At 47.2% G+C, this 16,533-nt stretch overlaps 1 protein-coding gene across 2 annotated transcripts in view; it reads left to right on the forward strand.

Moving 5' to 3' along the window:
- LOC139540428 (reelin-like) overlaps window positions 1-16,533 on the forward strand; it is a 261,766-nt gene that overhangs the window by 198,046 nt on the left and 47,187 nt on the right. For both annotated transcript variants that reach the window (XM_071344234.1, XM_071344235.1), the window contains exons 27-29: window positions 169-340; window positions 658-864; window positions 1,360-1,595. In XM_071344234.1, coding sequence (XP_071200335.1) covers window positions 169-340; window positions 658-864; window positions 1,360-1,595 — 615 coding nt within the window. The remainder of the gene's footprint in view (window positions 1-168; window positions 341-657; window positions 865-1,359; window positions 1,596-16,533) is intronic.

Below are 16,533 nucleotides of genomic sequence, written 5' to 3' on the forward strand. Positions count from 1 at the left end.
GACTACTATGCTTTTGCGCGCTGTTGGGGGTCTAGGCCATGCAGATTAATGTAAATCACATTATGACTGGTGATGTTAAAAGGGCCTTATAAATGTGATTGACTGACTGTCTGTCTGTCTGACCGGCATACTGACTGACTGACTGTCTGACTGATCTCTCCTCCCTAGGTTTGTCCACTATGAGTTGCCACAGGCCTCTAAGACCCCGTGTACCCGGTTCAGATGGTGGCAGCCCCTTCACTCTGGGGACGGCTACGACCAGTGGGCCATCGATGATATCATCATCTTGTCAGAGAGAGAGAAACACATCATCCCCATGGCCAACCCCACTATGCCACAGGTAAGTCTCTCATTGGCTGACGACCCCACGCTGCCACAGGTCACGATTTCATTAGTTGAAAATAACTGACAATCCTATTGGCTAACACTGAGACAGATGATAACAAAAGCCTTCTATACTTTGTGGCAATCTATCTGATTCTGGGATTTAGTGGTCAATATAATCACAATGAAACATAAACATTGGAAATTGTGTATAGGACATGTCTGAATGTCTGAGCTCACTATGATGCCGAACGTCAGCTATGTGTCTACTGTTGCAACTTATTGGCTGCAATGCAGCACCATCCTTAACATCTGCTATCTCTCTGTTTGTAGAACTTCTATGAGAAGCCGGCGTTTGACTACCCTCTGAACCAGATGAGTGTGTGGCTCATGCTGGGCAATGAGGGTATGGAAAAGGAGAGGAACAGCAGCTTCTGTGCTCCCACCCCCTCTGCTATGGTGTTCGGGCGATCTGACGGAGACAGGGTGGCAGTGACCAGAGACCTGGTGCTAAGACCAGGGTACACACTGCAGTTTAAGGTATGTGTACAGTCTCTCTCGCTCTCTCGCTCTCATTCTTTCTCTCTTCCTCTCCTCTCTCCCTATCTCTTTCGCTCTTCTCTCTGTTTCCTTTTCCCTCCTTTCTCTTTCTCTCATCTCTCCCTCCTTCTGTCTTTCTCTCAGGAAGTTTTAAGTTGACCTTCTAACACTTTTACAGGTTTGTACATAAGGCAATTACTTTTTTAAATGTTTTTTTATGTGTTTGTGTAATGTTTATTACTGATGCCAAAAAGTGGATCTAAAATAAAATGTCCCTCTCAATTCAGTTCAAAAGGTCTTTATTGAATGGGAAACATATGTTTACATTGCCAAAGTAAGTGAAAAAAATTAACAAGTGAAATAAGCAATCAGAAATTAACAGTAAACATTACACACACTCTCTCTTTCTTGTCTGTCTTTCTCTCTCTCTCTGTCTCTCTCCCCCCTTCCCCATCATCCCCCCCTTCCCCATCATCCCCCCTCCTCCTTCTTCAGTTGAACATCGGTTGCGAGTCTCAGTTCAGTGCATCGGCCTCAGTCCTGCTGCAGTACTCCCATGATGCTGGCCGTACCTGGGCGCTGGTGAAGGAGGGCTGTTACCTAGGATCCTCTGGGGCGGGCGGCTGTGAGGGCAGTGTGCGGGAGCTCAGGGAACCCACTGTCTATGCCACGGGAGACTACGAAAGCTGGACCAGGGTTACCATTGTCATTCCGCGTAACGTGGCCGCCAGGTAGGGGAATATTATGGGGTGGGGTCTTTGACACTGAGATCAATAACAAAGACACAATTACATGCACGAAAGATTGTGGGATGGTATAGGTTCATGTTCAGTTCATTCAATATTGGTCATTCAAGCTGGATTTGATTTAGTAATCCAACTTATGAAGACTTACAAACTTTCAGTGGTAGAATTAGGTATATTGTATTTCATGTTGGAATTGCCCTGGTTTTGGCGGGGATGGCGGCACACATGGGGATGCCATCCCTGTCACTTCGGCACGGCTTCAGGTGTATTACTGAAGATTCTGTCACTGAGGAGGACTTTCTGGTCGCCGTAGGAGAGAAGGTAGGCTATGAAAATGTTGCTTATTCGTCACGGATGAATAAAACGGTGGTGTTTTTTCTTAAAGAAGAGCATCTTGTTGATTGTATGTTTGAGCATGGTGTACTTCTTAAAGGTATGTTTATTCAAGTTACAGTGGTTGCTCATCTAAAAGTTTTGTGATTATGCTGCAGGACTTAGAAGTAATTTGTGCTTTAGTACAGTACTCTGCGTCACTGCTTCATTGCTCCAGACCAGCGTAAGGGGGAGTTAGAACACTGATTATGCTTTTGGGTCCCATGGCGCTACTGTGTCTCTAACTGACAATGAATGGGCGACATAAACCAAATAGAAACTGATAATGGTGCACGACTTCAGCATTTCTTACTAAAACTGTTGTTACTCGAAGCGTTTTATTCTAAGAGAAACTTAGACTACAATTAGGTGTGGAAATGTTAGGATTATTTTGCTCTTACTGCAGCACTGTAGCCTACTCCCAACCGGTAACATTGTATAGTGCCTGAGTGGCGCAGTGGTCTAAGACAATGCGTCTCAGTGCAAACTACATTGCTACAAATGCTGGCTGTGACCGGGAGACCCGTGAGGCGATGGTAGGCTTTTGGTTTCTCCCTCTAAAAACAGAAATATAATTCTAAATAACAAAGCTTTATTTACAAATTAGTAAGAATGTCTCACCCCATGTTCAAGAATGGCCCTTTATCTCGATCACTTTACGTTATTTGAAAACCTAATAATCTACACAAAGCGATTATTATTATTAATTAATTTTGAACTATATAAAAAAATAAAATAGATATTCTCACAGATATATATTATTAATCCTGTTTGTCACAAGCGTAGCAGGCTGTAAATTCTGCAAACAAGGTTTCTAGGATGGGCCATTAGCAGGACAATACAGTATATATTGGTCATATTGGTCATGGCTCCCGAATGGTGCACAATGGGATATCCTTGCAGTTCTTCAGCTGAGATAGCGATGGGCGCACGAAGTTCAAGGCACGAGGGCAGGGGGCACGGGACGGACCACAGAAGAGCGCACAGAAAATGGACATAGCCCATGGGGAAGGAAGGGGGATGGGGAAGGAAGGGGGAACAATCCTTTCCATAAGTCCACGCAAGTTTCTTCAACTGTCTTCTGACAGTGATTAGAGCGATGTTGATGTTGTGCCGTGATACCAGCAGATTACAGATGGCCTTTGCCGATCGCTCATCTTCTTCATTCATCAGTGAGTCGATGGCTTGAATAGTCTCGCTGGAAATGGAATACAATGTAAAAATGTGCAGCATACAGTAAAGACCGGCATTATTAGGCCTACTTTACAGTATTGTCGCCTACTGTACCTGTTCATTTTCCTGGGCTTTCGCGTTCGGCATAACACAGGCATCTGATGATAGTGTTTGCGAATAGCACTGTCCGTGACCAAAATCCCCAAGTCTACCATGATTTTTTAAATGTCCAGTAGATTTTCCATTCCTCCTGAAAGCCCTAATCTGCTCACTTAAATGAATAGAGGTCCTGGTCATGGTACTGCAGTATGTTGTTACAGCATAATCAAAGTGAGGAATATCGGTGATCTGCTGTATACTTATAGCCTATTGTAACCTGAAAGTCACACCTTTCCAAGTACTCCTCACCCCACCCCATTCGTCTACATTTTATTATTGATGGAGAGCCATATAGATTACAAAATAGTTGGGAAGTGATTCCATGGCACATGGTTTATGAATTGACATGCAATGTTCTGTTTCTCCTGAAAGCCCTAACAGTCAAAGTAATTATCTGCGTTGCTACAGATGCTGGTTCGATACCCATGCCAGCCGCGACCGGGAGATCTATGGGGCAACGCACAATTGGCCCAGCGTTGTCCGGGATAGGGAAGGGTTTGGCCGGCCAGGATTTCCTTGTCCAAAACCAACAGATGGAGAAAACCTACACCATTCGAGCAATTTATTTCAACAATAATCTTCATTTTAATTTGACTTTACAAACAACAAGAGGGCTTAATTATAGTCTATTTCTTCGGAGCCTAGACCTATATAAAATAACTTAACTGGCTGAGGTAGGCTATGAGGCTTAACAGCCTTAACAGCCTAATAGAAGTAGGATTTGTTTTATTAGGCCTACTTACAATTGCAAATGGTAAAAAAAAGTAGCATCCTACATAAAACAATAATTTAAAGAACAAAAGGCTGTCTGTGTCGGGATAGCCTGCTCTTGTAACGACAGAATAAACAGAACATACTGTCAGCTTGAGATGTAAATATCCCTGGATAACCTCAAACAATAATATTAGAATTGATTAAATAAAGTCATACAGGCCACTAAGCTACTTATTCAATGAGAAAAGTTGTATTTCCCCTCAGACACAATCTTGTGGATGTCTGGTTTGATGGATGGATGTGATTTTGATGTGCAGGCAGTCCTCGATTGACTTGTGTGAAAGCCGGTTCCTGTCGCGACTCTATATTGCGCTGATAGAGGAAAATGAGGACTCATGTCGATCCAAACATTGTTAGCACATAAAATGCTAGTTTCTTTACTGTGCTGTATTCCTCTGAGCATGCCACCCAAAATGCACACAGGGACTCGGCACTCCTGAGCGCATCCCTGATTTGTCTCGATGTCTGGAATTCAATCAGCTCAGTTTGAATTGAGGCCTCATCCGGCGAGGGTATAGTTTTCTTAGCAAGGGAGGAGTATTCTCCACCTGGGCGGACTGTGAGAGGATCGCGTACAAACGCAATGAAATCCTTGGGCATGCTGTGGTCTTCAAATCTGGTGGAGAAGTTGTCCCTCAGCTGCTTGATGAAATCATCCATCACCCCTGTGTTAATGCTGTGGTCTGGTCCAAATTGAACAACTCAAGTTTCCTAGTAAAGGCCTCAAATTTCTCCATCATGTCCACGACTGTTTCCCTCTTCCTTGTAACTGCAGATTTAACACGTCTAAGTTACAGAATTTGTCCGCAAAAAAAGCTGTGTGTGCAGCTTGCAGTTAACGATTCAATGTTTCTGCATCGGGCCTCCTTATGGGGCAGGAATACCATTAAACGTTCGATGCTTAGATTCATAATCACGTCTGAGATTTAATTATTTGCAAACAGCGATATTTTAATTGCAAATAAGACACACTGGTTTGGCATTAGGAAAAGATGGAGAGATGAAGGCATATCTCTCTGTACATTCTTCTCTTAAACTTCGATTTTCATTATCTACCTTTCTTCTTGATACTTTTTGAGAGTGACATTTTATCTTGCTATCAAGCAAATTATTCTGAACTAATGTTGACTTTAAAAAAAAGTAGTGTAGCCTACAGTAGGCTACGTACTGTAGACCTGTTTTTCCTCACCAATCAACGCACAGAGAAATAGACAAAAATAATAATTGAATAGAGACAGGGATTTTATCAGATCAAAAATCGTATCTTATTGCCAGTGAATTTATTATGTGCTAAGCATACAGTGGGGAGAACAAGTATTTGATACACTGCCGATTTTGAAGGTTTTCCTACTTACAAAGCATGTAGAGGTCTGTAATTTTTATCATAGGTACACTTCAACTGTGAGAGACGGAATTTAAAACAAAAATCCAGAAAATCACATTGTATGATTTTTAAGTAATTAATTCGCATTTTATTGCATGACATAAGTATTTGATCACCTACCAACCAGTAAGAATTCCGGCTCTCACAGACCTGTTAGTTTTTCTTTAAGAAGCCCTCCTGTTCTCCACTCATTACCTGTATTAACTGCACCTGTTTGAACTCGTTACCTGTATAAAAGACACCTGTCCACCCACTCAATCAAACAGACTCCAACCTCTCCACAATGGCCAAGACCAGAGAGCTGTGTAAGGACATCAGGGATAAAATTGTAGACCTGCACAAGGCTGGGATGGGCTACAGGACAATAGGCAAGCAGCTTGGTGAGAAGGCAACAACTGTTGGCGCAATTATTAGAAAATGGAAGAAGTTCAAGATGACGGTCAATCACCCTCGGTCTGGGGCTCCATGCAAGATCTCACCTCGTGGGGCATCAATGATCATAAGGAAGGTGAGGGATCAGCCCAGAACTACACGGCAGGACCTGGTCAATGACCTGAAGAGAGCTGGGACCACAGTCTCAAAGAAAACCATTAGTAACACACTACGCTGTCATGGATTGAAATCCTGCAGCGCACGCAAGGTCCCCCTGCTCAAGCCAGTGCATGTCCAGGCCCGTCTGAAGTTTGCCAATGACCATCTGGATGATCCAGAGGAGGAATGGGAGAAGGTCATGTGGTCTGATGAGACAAAAATAGAGCTTTTTGGTCTAAACTCCACTCGCCGTGTTTGGAGGAAGAAGAAGGTTGAGTACAACCCCAAGAACACCATCCCAACCGTGAAGCATGGAGGTGGAAACATCATTCTTTGGGGATGCTTTTCTGCAAAGGGGACAGGACGACTGCACCGTATTGAGGGGAGGATGGATGGGGCCATGTATCGCGAGATCTTGGCCAAAAACCTCCTTCCCTCAGTAAGAGCATTGAAGATGGGTCGTGGCTTGATCTTCCAGCATGACAACGACCCGAAACACACAGCCAGGGCAACTAAGGAGTGGCTCCGTAAGAAGCATCTCAAGGTCCTGGAGTGGCCTAGCCAGTCTCCAGACCTGAACCCAATAGAAAATCTTTGGAGGGAGCTGAACGTCCGTATTGCCCAGCGACAGCCCCGAAACCTGAAGGATCTGGAGATGGTATGTATGGAGGAGTGGGCCAAAATCCCTGCTGCAGTGTGTGCAAACCTGGTCAATAACTACAGGAAACGTATGATCTTTGTAATTGCAAACAAAGGTTTCTGTACCAAATATTAAGTTCTGCTTTTCTGATGTATCAAATACTTATGTCATGCAATAAAATGCAAATTTATTACTTAAAAATCATACAATGTGATTTTCTGGATTTTTTTTAGATTCCGTCTCTCACAGTTGAAGTGTACCTATGATAAAAATTACAGACCTCTACATGCTTTGTAAGTAGGAAAACCTTCAAAATCGGCAGTGTATCAAATACTTGTTCTCCCCACTGTATGTGTTAAACATGTTAAATGTGTAGTGTAGGCCAATTAATTGTGCTAATATTATATACTTATAATGCTCTGGCCCGCCGACTATTGGCTATTGTCACATGGCTATGAGGCTATGAGGCCTACCTGCAGACTCTGTTGCTCCGGCTGCAGGAGGACACAGAGGAGCTCCTCCGGGAAGCGATGGAGGTGTCTCGCCTGCTTTCCCTGCTCCAGAAGGATGTGGTTACCTCCCAGTGCCATCTCTGGCTGGCCCAATCCCGTCTGCCATCTGCTCTCTAGAGCACATTTGCCACTCCTCCCATCACCCCAGGGCTGACGTTTGGCCCAGGGGTTGATGACATTCTGGAGCAGACCGATAAAGTTCGTAGGGACCGTGAGACCCTGAGACGGTTCATGCCGCCTCCTCAGGCCCCCGGTCCAAGGCAGATGGACCGTCACCACCCACCTGCACCCGAGCAACGGTGAGGTCCCTCTGCTGCCCCATCGCCTTGTGCTGAGGGACGACAGCGGGGTGGGGCACAGCGTGCGGTGGAGTAACAACCAGTCAACCGTCACCGCCATAGGGACGTGCCTGGGGGACCCAGGGTGCCAGGGGATAGGCGGGCCCTGGCAGGACACCTTATATACCCTTCCCCGGCCTCGGCCGCTTCTCCTGGTCTCATAGGGCAAAGTGGGAGGAGGGTGTGGAGTCCCCCTGGGTGTGGTCCACAATGCTCGACGGGTAGCGATGCCGGCCTCTGTCCTTCAGGGGCCTTCGTGTCACCACGGTGGCCAACCCCCTGAAGAAGAAAACCCTGCGGCTGGAGATCCTGGGGCAGGCCATGTCCAGGAACAAGTGGTTTGTGATGCTGGACCTGAGGGATGCGTACTTCCATGTTCCTGTTCACCCAGCTCATTGGCAGTACCTCCGATTTGCTTTCGAATGGACGTCTTACGAATTCATGGTTCTTCCCTTCGGCCTTTCCTTGGCACCCCAACACTTTCACAAAGTGCATGGTCGCTGTCCTGGCACCTTTCATGTCCCGAGGATTGTTGATCCTCAATTACCTGGACGATTGGCTGATTTGTGCCCCGACCAGGACCCAGGTCCTGTCAGACATAGACATGCTCCTGACCCACATCGGCAAGCTGGGCATTACTGAAAAATGACAAGAAGAGTCATCTGACACCCACCCAGAGCGTGGCCTTCATTGGCATGGAACTGGACTCCTCATGAGAGCATGCCATCCCACCAGAATGGTTCAGGTGATCTTAACTTGCCTCTTCCACTTTCGGCAGAGGCGGGTGGTATTTGTCCTGAACTGCCAACGCTTGTTTGGCTTGCTGACGGCGGCCTCATTGCTGATTCCCCTGGGCCTGCTCCATCTCCGGCCTCTTCAACTGTGGTTCAACTCCCACCGGCTGCACCCGAAGCGCCACTGTCACCGCCAGCTGCAGGTGACCGCACAGTGCCTCAGGGCATTATTGAGGTGGAGCTGTCGCTCCTTTCTCTCAGGTGGGGTGGAGATGCTGAGGATGTGCCGCCAGGAGCTGGTCAGCACAGATGCCTCCCAGATCGGCTGGGGAGTGTGACCAAGAGCAGGTTGGCCAATGGCTGTTGGCTACCCCCTTGGAGCGGCAGGCACGTCAATACACTAGAGCTCCGAGCTGTACTACTGGCCCTGCGGTCTTTCCTTCCACATCTGAAGTGAAGACATGTCCTGGTGAGAATGGACAACATCGCAGTGGTGGCTTACATCAACCATCAGGGTGGAATGAGGTTCCACCGCCTCCATCTTATGGCACAGGAGCTCCATCTCTGGGCTTGTACCTGGCATCCTGAATGTGACAGCGGATATGCTCTCGAGGGAGGGCCCGCGACCTTGGGACTGGAGCCTACATCCCCAGGTGGTGCAGCACCTGTGGGACAAGTTCGGGAGGGCGGAGGTGGACCTGTTTCCTCCCTGGACAATGAACACTGCCCCCTGTGGTACTCCATGTCGGAGCCACCATGGCCTCTGGGCTTGGATGCTCTGGCTCACGATTGGCCAGGGCTGGAGCTTTACGCATTCCCTCCTTTTCCCCTGATCCAGGCTGTGCTGGACAGAACCAGGATGGCAGAGCATCATCTGCTGCTGGTTGCCCCATACTGGCCCAGACGACCCTGGTTCAGCCTTCTCCTGTCCCTATTGTCTGGGACACCTTGGCAACTGCCCCTGAGACCAGACCTGCTGTCTCAGGCCGGGGGAGCTCTTTGGCATCCGAGACCGCACCGCCCTAGTCTGTGGGCTTGGCCACTGAAAGGCACCAATGGTCCATGTTAGGACTACAGGAGGGCGTAATGAACACAATGCGGAGTGTAAGGGCATCTGCTACAACCCCTGCATAACAGTTGCGCTGGCGGTTGTTCTGCTCTTGGTGTACTGGTATTGAGGTTGTGCCCGAGTCATGCGGGGTGCAGTATGTCCTCCAATACCTTCAGTTTCACTTTGATGAGGGCTTGGCAGCCCCTATACTGATATTTGCCTGTCTTGTAGGGTGGATGGACAGGCCAGTGGGGTGCCATCCATTGGTATCCAGGTTTCTGAAGGGAGTTTGTCGCATGCGTCCAGCTAGGACCCGCTCAATGGCAACCTGGGATCTGGATGTGGTCTTGGCAGCTTTCGAACCGTTGGAGTCTGCCTCCCTGAAACACCTCTTTATGAAGGTGGCTTTCTTGGTAGTGATTACTTCCATTAAGAAGGGTGGATGAGCTACCATCCGGTAGCTTCATGCTACCAGATGGACCCCAGTGGGAGAAATATGTCTCTCCGCCCCAATTCTTCATACGTCCCGAAGGGTCTGTTAGACAGGCATGTGAACATCCCTTTTATCCTGTCTGCTTACAACCCCCTCGGCAGTGGTGGGGGAGTCTGGATCTCCCTCCGGCATGCTGTGCCCTGTGCGGGCACTGGCTGCCTATGTGGAGCAGATATGGTCAGTGAGAACAACAGATCAGCCTGCTATGCTGCTATGGTGAGAGAGTCCTGGGAGTTGGGCTATCAAAGCAGACACTCTCTCATTGGATTGTGGACACGAATACGACAGCATGTCACCTGGCTGGCAGACCAGTGCTGGGATCTGTGGTGGCACATTGTACACGAGGTGTGGCTGCATCCTGGGCCCCTCACTGATATCTGTGTTGCGGCCAGCTGGGCTTCCTCTTGCACCTTTGCTAGGTACTATCGGGTAAATGTGGTACTTCCCTCTGCCATTGGTTCAGCAGTCCTGGGCATCGCCTCCCTTTCCGGGGACTGTGCCGACTTTCCCGGGACCCCCTTCCAACATTGGTCCCTGCGTCTCGGTCCCGCGCTGGGACTTCGTCGCTGGCTGGCCAGGTCCCTGTAGCACCGACTAAATCTGATACGGGTATACCAATATATTGGAGTGATCCAATATAGTGAAACATAATGACGGTTACGTATGTAACCACGGTTATGTGTACAAAGGAGTAAATCTGTAAATCCTTACCTCACTTGTATCCCTCCGCCACGGAATATACCAATATCAGTATATTGGAGTCACCGGAGTCACCGGAGCGGACTTTGGAGTTATCATTTAAAGTCAAGTATGACAACAGACTGTATATGGCTTATGCTAGTACGGGTAGTCAACAGTGTTGTCAGTGTGAAGATGTTGGCCATAAGCGCCATGCTTGCCCGAAAAGGGAGAAGGCGGAGGGAGGGACGCAGGTGGTCCTCGTAATGCCTAGGCCCACTGATGTAGGGAGATGTGGCTGACAGTGGTAGAGCAGCCACAAGCACCTGTTGCTGAGGAACAAGTTGCTTGTGTTTAGGGTACTGAGTTGCAGCTTGTACCAGAGGGGAACATAGTGTCTGATGTGCAGCAGAAAAATATTGTCGTAGGAGGTAAGGATGGATCTGGGGAGCCATTTCCCCAGACTGGTAAGGAGATGCCCAGTACGAGTGAAGGGGTACAGGAGCGGGTTCAGGTTGATCTAGTCTCCCAGGTAGTGGAGAAGATGTCAATTACGAATAATGTGGTACAGGAGGTGCGTTCAGGTGGGGCCTGTCTCCCAGGCAGTGGAGGAGGTGCCCGGTACGAGTGATGGGATGCAAGTGGAGAGTGTTGAGAGGGATGTGGCGGAGGGGAGTCAGGGGTTTGTGGCCCCTGTTGAGGAGGATATGGATATGGACATTTTTGATATTCCTATTGATATGATAGCTGCTGGCAACGACTCAATTTACAATCTAGATGAGGTAAATGGGTTCCTGGACCAGACTTTTGGGAAATCTGGTAAATTGGCCGATTTTTTTTTTATGTTGATAAGTTGTGAGGTGTGAAGAAGCGTTTCCGCTTGTTACTGCTGTCATGGCAGCAAATTAAAACAACGATTATCATGCCTCATCAATCAAATTCAATCAAATGTATTTATAAAGCCCTTCTTACATCAGCTGATGTCACAAAGTGTTGTACAGAAACCCAGGCTAAAACCCCAAACAGCAAGCAATGCAGGTATAGAAGCACGGTGGCTAGGAAAAACTCCCTAGAAAGGCCTGGACCTAGGAAGAAACCTAGAGAAGAACCAGTCTATGAGGGGTGGCCAGTCCTCTTCTGGCTGTGCCGGGTGGGGATTATAACAGAACATGACTAAGATATTCAAATGTTCATAGATGAACAGCAGTGTAGATAATAATAATAATCACAGTGGGTTGTAGAGGGTGCAACAGGTCAGCACCTTAGGAGTAAATGTCGGTTGTCTTTTCATAGCTATCACTCAGAGTATCTTTACCGCACCTTCTGTCTCTAGAGAGTTGAAAACAGCAAGTCTGGGACAAGGTAGCACGTCAGTTGAACAGGTCAGAGTTACATAGACTGACCCGGTGAACAGGTCAGGGTTTATTGTGTTGTGGGTTCCCAGACCCAATTAAGTATTTTTTAACTCTCTCTCTCTCTCTCTCTCTCTCTCTCTCTCTCTCTGCATGCTGGGAGTGTTTGGTGCATGCTGGGAATTGAATGATTGATTGAGTGAGTGCGTGTGTTGTGTAGAGTAAGATATTCAGAACTTTCCTTCGGTTTTTTCTTTCTTGGTGGCATTCTTTGGTTTCTTCTGTGCATGATTAAGATTATTATATATTTTTTTTTTGTTGTGTGGTAGAATTAAGTATTTAGGTTTTTTCGTATCGAAATTACCTTGATTTTGGCGGGGATGGCTTCCAGAATTGGAATGCCGTCCCTGTCACTTCGGCACGGCTTTAGGTGTGTCACTGAAGCTACTGTCACGGTGGAGGAGTTTCTGGTCGCCGTAGGAGAGAAGGTAGGATACGATAATGTTGCGTATGCGTCACGGATGAATAAAGCGGTGGTGGTATTTCTTAAGGAAGAGCGCCTTGTTGATCGTATGGTTGAGCAGGGCGTACTTCTTAAGGGAATGTTTATTCAAGTTACCCCGCTTTTTTCTCCGTCAACAAGGGTAACGATTTCAAATGTACCACCGTTTATTCCAAATGAGCTATTGGAGCGCGAGTTATTGCGCTTTGGGAAGTTTGCAAGCTCAATTAAGGTTGTTCCGTTGGGTTGCAAACACCCGGCGTTGAAACAGGTTATGTCGTTTCGGCGACAGGTGTTTATGTTTTTGGACTCACCGGAGCAGACTTTAGAGATATCGTTTAAAGTCAAGTATGACAATAGAATGTATATGGCGTATGCTAGTACGGGTAGTCAACGGTGTTTTGAGTGTGGGGATGTTGGCCATAAGCGACATGCTTGCCCGAAAAGGGAGAAGGCAGAGGGAGGGGCGCAGGTGGTCATCGTAACGCCTGGGCCCACTGATGTAGGGAGAGGTGGGCTGACAGTGGTTGAGCAGCCACAAGCACCTGTTGCCGAGGAACAAGTTATCCGTGTTGAAGAGCCAGTTCCTCAGACTGGTGAGGAGGTGCCCAGTACGAGTACTGGGGCACAGGAGGGGGTTCATATGGAGTTAATCTCAAAGGTAGTGGAGGAGATGCCCACTACGAGTAATGGAGTACAGGAGGGGGTTCATGTGGAGCTAATCTCACAGGTAGTGGAGGAGATGCCCACTACGAGTAATGGAGTACAGGAGGGGGTTCATGTGGAGCTAGACTCCAAGGGAGTGGAGGAGATGCCCACTACGAGTAATGGAGTACAGGAGGGGTTTCATGTGGAGTTAGGCTCCCAGGTAGTAGAGGAAATGCCCACTACGAGTAATGGGGTACAGGAGGGGGTTCATGTGGAGCTGGGCTCTCATGTAGTGGAGGAGATGCCCACCACGGGTAATGGGGTTCAGGTGGGGCTAGTCTCCCAGGTAGTGGAGGAGATGCCTGGTACAAGTGATGGGGTGCAAGTGGGGAGTGTTGAAAGGGATGTGGTAGAGGGGAGTCAGTGGTCTGTGGCCTCAGCTGAGGAGGATCAGGAGAAGGATATGGATATCTCTTCTGATATGACAGCAGCTGGTGAGGACTCAATTTATGATCTAGAGGAGGTAAATGGGTTTCTGGATCAGACTTTTGGGAAATCTGTAAAATTGGCAGAATATTTTGATGTTGATAAGTTTGTGAGGTCAGCTGTGATGTTACAGAAGACGGTGGGGTTAGACCAGTTGAGTGAGAAGAAGCGGTTTCGCTTGAGGAAATTTGTTACTGCTGTTACAGCAGCAAAAGGTGGTGGGAAACGTGGTCAGGTTAATAAGAAAAGATTTAAATAATGATGATGATCATGCTTCATAGGGTGTCTTTTTTCTCTTTGGTTTCTCTGTGGTTTATTCTGCTTTTCTTTTCTCTTTTCTACATGGAGGTACTAAGGGTAGGTTCTCTCAATATTAATGGGGGAAGGGACAGAAATAAGAGGGCTTGGGTTTTAGAAGAAATAAAACAGAAAAGGCTTAATGTAGTTTTCCTACAGGAGACACATAGTGATGAGGCTAATGAGGTTGACTGGGGTATGTGGTGGGAGGGGCAGCATATACTCAGTCATGGTACTAATTTCAGTGCTGGGGTGGCCATCTTGTTTTCCTCAGGTTTAGGGGTGACTGTGATATCTACAACAGAGATTGTCAAGGGTCGGGTTTTATTGGTCAAGGTGGATGTTATGGGGTTTTTGTTTCTTTTTTTGAATGTTTATGCTCCTAATGAGGGTACCGAGCGTCTTGTTGTGTTTGATAAAATAAAAGAAACCTTAAGACAGTGTGACCAAGAGGGGTGTATGGTTGTAGGGGGGGACTGGAACTGTACTGTGGATTTTACTGTTGATCGCAACGCTGAAGAACCTCACCTGCGGTCAGCCACTTTCCTGTCTGGCTTACTAACTGAGTTAGAGCTTTGTGATGTGTGGAGAGTAAAGAATGCAAAAGTTAGGCAATACACATGGTTGAAAGTGAATGAAGGTCGTGTCAGTGCAGCAAGGTTAGATAGGTTGTACGTATCTGATCAATACTGTAGTAGGGTTGGAAGGTGTGCCATTACTCCTGTGGGTTTCTCTGATCATCACATTATAACTGTTGATATTCACTTGTCCTGTCCACGAAGGTCATCACCTTACTGGTATTTTAATGTTAAATTGTTACATGATGTCAAGTTTTGTGAAAGGTTTTTGTTGTTTTGGGAAAAATGGAGGGTTACAAAAGGGAATTTTGAGTCCTTGAGACAATGGTGGGATGTTGGGAAGGCCCAAATACGAGTATTTTGTCAACAGTATACTGCTTTGTCTCAAATTGAAGTTAAAGAGACTATCAATGCCCTTGAACAGGACATCAAATCAATTGAATTGAAGCTGCTCACTCAGAATGACCCTGGACTAGTCATGAACTTACAGGACAAGAGACATGAACTGAGGTCGTTTCTGCATGAAAGAGTGAAAGGTGCCTTGATTAGGTCTCGTTTCGCTTCCCTCAAGGATATGGATGCTCCTAGTGCCTTTTTTTTTAACCTTGGACAGTCGACATTACAACGTAAACAGATGGTCTGCCTTCGTCTCCCTGATGGGAAGGTGACCACGGATGACAGTGAAATGCGTCAACATGCCGTGGATTTCTACTCTGCCCTCTATAAGGCGGAGGATTGTGACTCTCTGTGTACTGAACAGTTGTTACATGGTCTTCCTAATTTGGGACCTGAACAGAGAGTCGCATTGGACTCTGACATTACACTGCAAGAGCTGTCCACAGCAGTTATGCAGCTCTCAACAGGCCGAGCCCCTGGCATTGATGGTTTACCATCTGAGTTCTATAAGCACTTTTGGGGGTCTATTGGGGAGGATTTTTATGAAGTGGTGTGTGAATCTTTTCATGAGGGTTCTCTTCCTGTATCCTGTCAACGTGCGGTGCTTTCACTGTTGCCAAAAAAGGGGGATTTGGCTCTCATAAAAAATTGGAGACCTGTTGCTTTGCTGTGTGCAGAATATAAAATAGTTTCAAAATGTCTCTCAAACAGGTTGAAAGAGTATCTGGGATTGTTGGTCCACAAGGACCAGTCCTACTGTGTACCTGATCGCTCAATTGTTGACAACTTGTTTCTGATAAGAGATGTTCTAGACATTTGTAAACTGTCTGATGTAAATGTGGGTTTACTTTCTTTGGATCAGGAGAAGGCTTTTGACCGCGTGGACCACCAGTATTTGTTCAAAACGATGAAAGCCTTTGGGTTTGGGGATGTTTTTTTGTCTTGGATGAATTTACTGTATGCTGGGGCCTCGTGTATGGTGAAGGTGGGGGGTGGTTTGAGTTGCCCCATCCCTGTCCAAAGGGGTATCAGGCAGGGATGCCCAATTTCAGGGCAGTTATATAGTCTGGCGATTGAACCAATGCTTTGTTTTTTAAGAGCGAAGCTTACTGGTTTCTCTGTGCCAGGTGTAATGAAGGGTCCCACGATAGCACTGTCTGCGTATGCAGATGATGTGACAGTTTTTATTACAGGGGCTGAGGATGTTAAGGTTCTCTCAGACGCTTTAATGGTGTATGAGGGTGCCTCCTCAGCTAGAGTCAATTGGGGAAAGAGTGAAGCGCTGTGGGCAGGTCAGCTTCAGATAGGGTCCGCTCCACGGTTACCAGGGGGGCTTCAGTGGGGCAGAGATGGGATGAAGACATTGGGTGTTTTTCTAGGCTCTGATGTCTTTCAGAAAAAGAACTGGGAGGGTGTAGTGGAGAAAGTGTGTGCCAGACTGTCAAGATGGAAATGGGTGCTACCCCAGTTGTCTTATAGGGGAAGGGTACTGGTAATTAATAATCTTGCTGCCTCTACCCTGTGGCACAGACTAATGATTTTGCAGCCACCAAAGGGTCTGATACAAGAGCTTCAGAGGACCCTTGTCAATTTCTTCTGGTCTGGACAACACTGGATCAAAGCTGCAGCTTTGTACCTGCCACTGCACGAGGGGGGGCAAGGCCTGGTGGACATTTCCTCTAGGATCATGGCTTTCCGGCTTCAAGCAGCCCAGAGACTGTTGTACAGTGACGGTTCTAGCTGGGTCGACACAGCCTACGCACTGATGAGGAGAGCAGGCTGTTTGGGCTTAGACAAGCACCTTTTCCTCTTAAAGCTGGAGGGG

Source organism: Salvelinus alpinus, chromosome 15, assembly GCF_045679555.1.
Source record: "Salvelinus alpinus chromosome 15, SLU_Salpinus.1, whole genome shotgun sequence".
Lineage (NCBI taxonomy): Eukaryota > Metazoa > Chordata > Actinopteri > Salmoniformes > Salmonidae > Salvelinus > Salvelinus alpinus.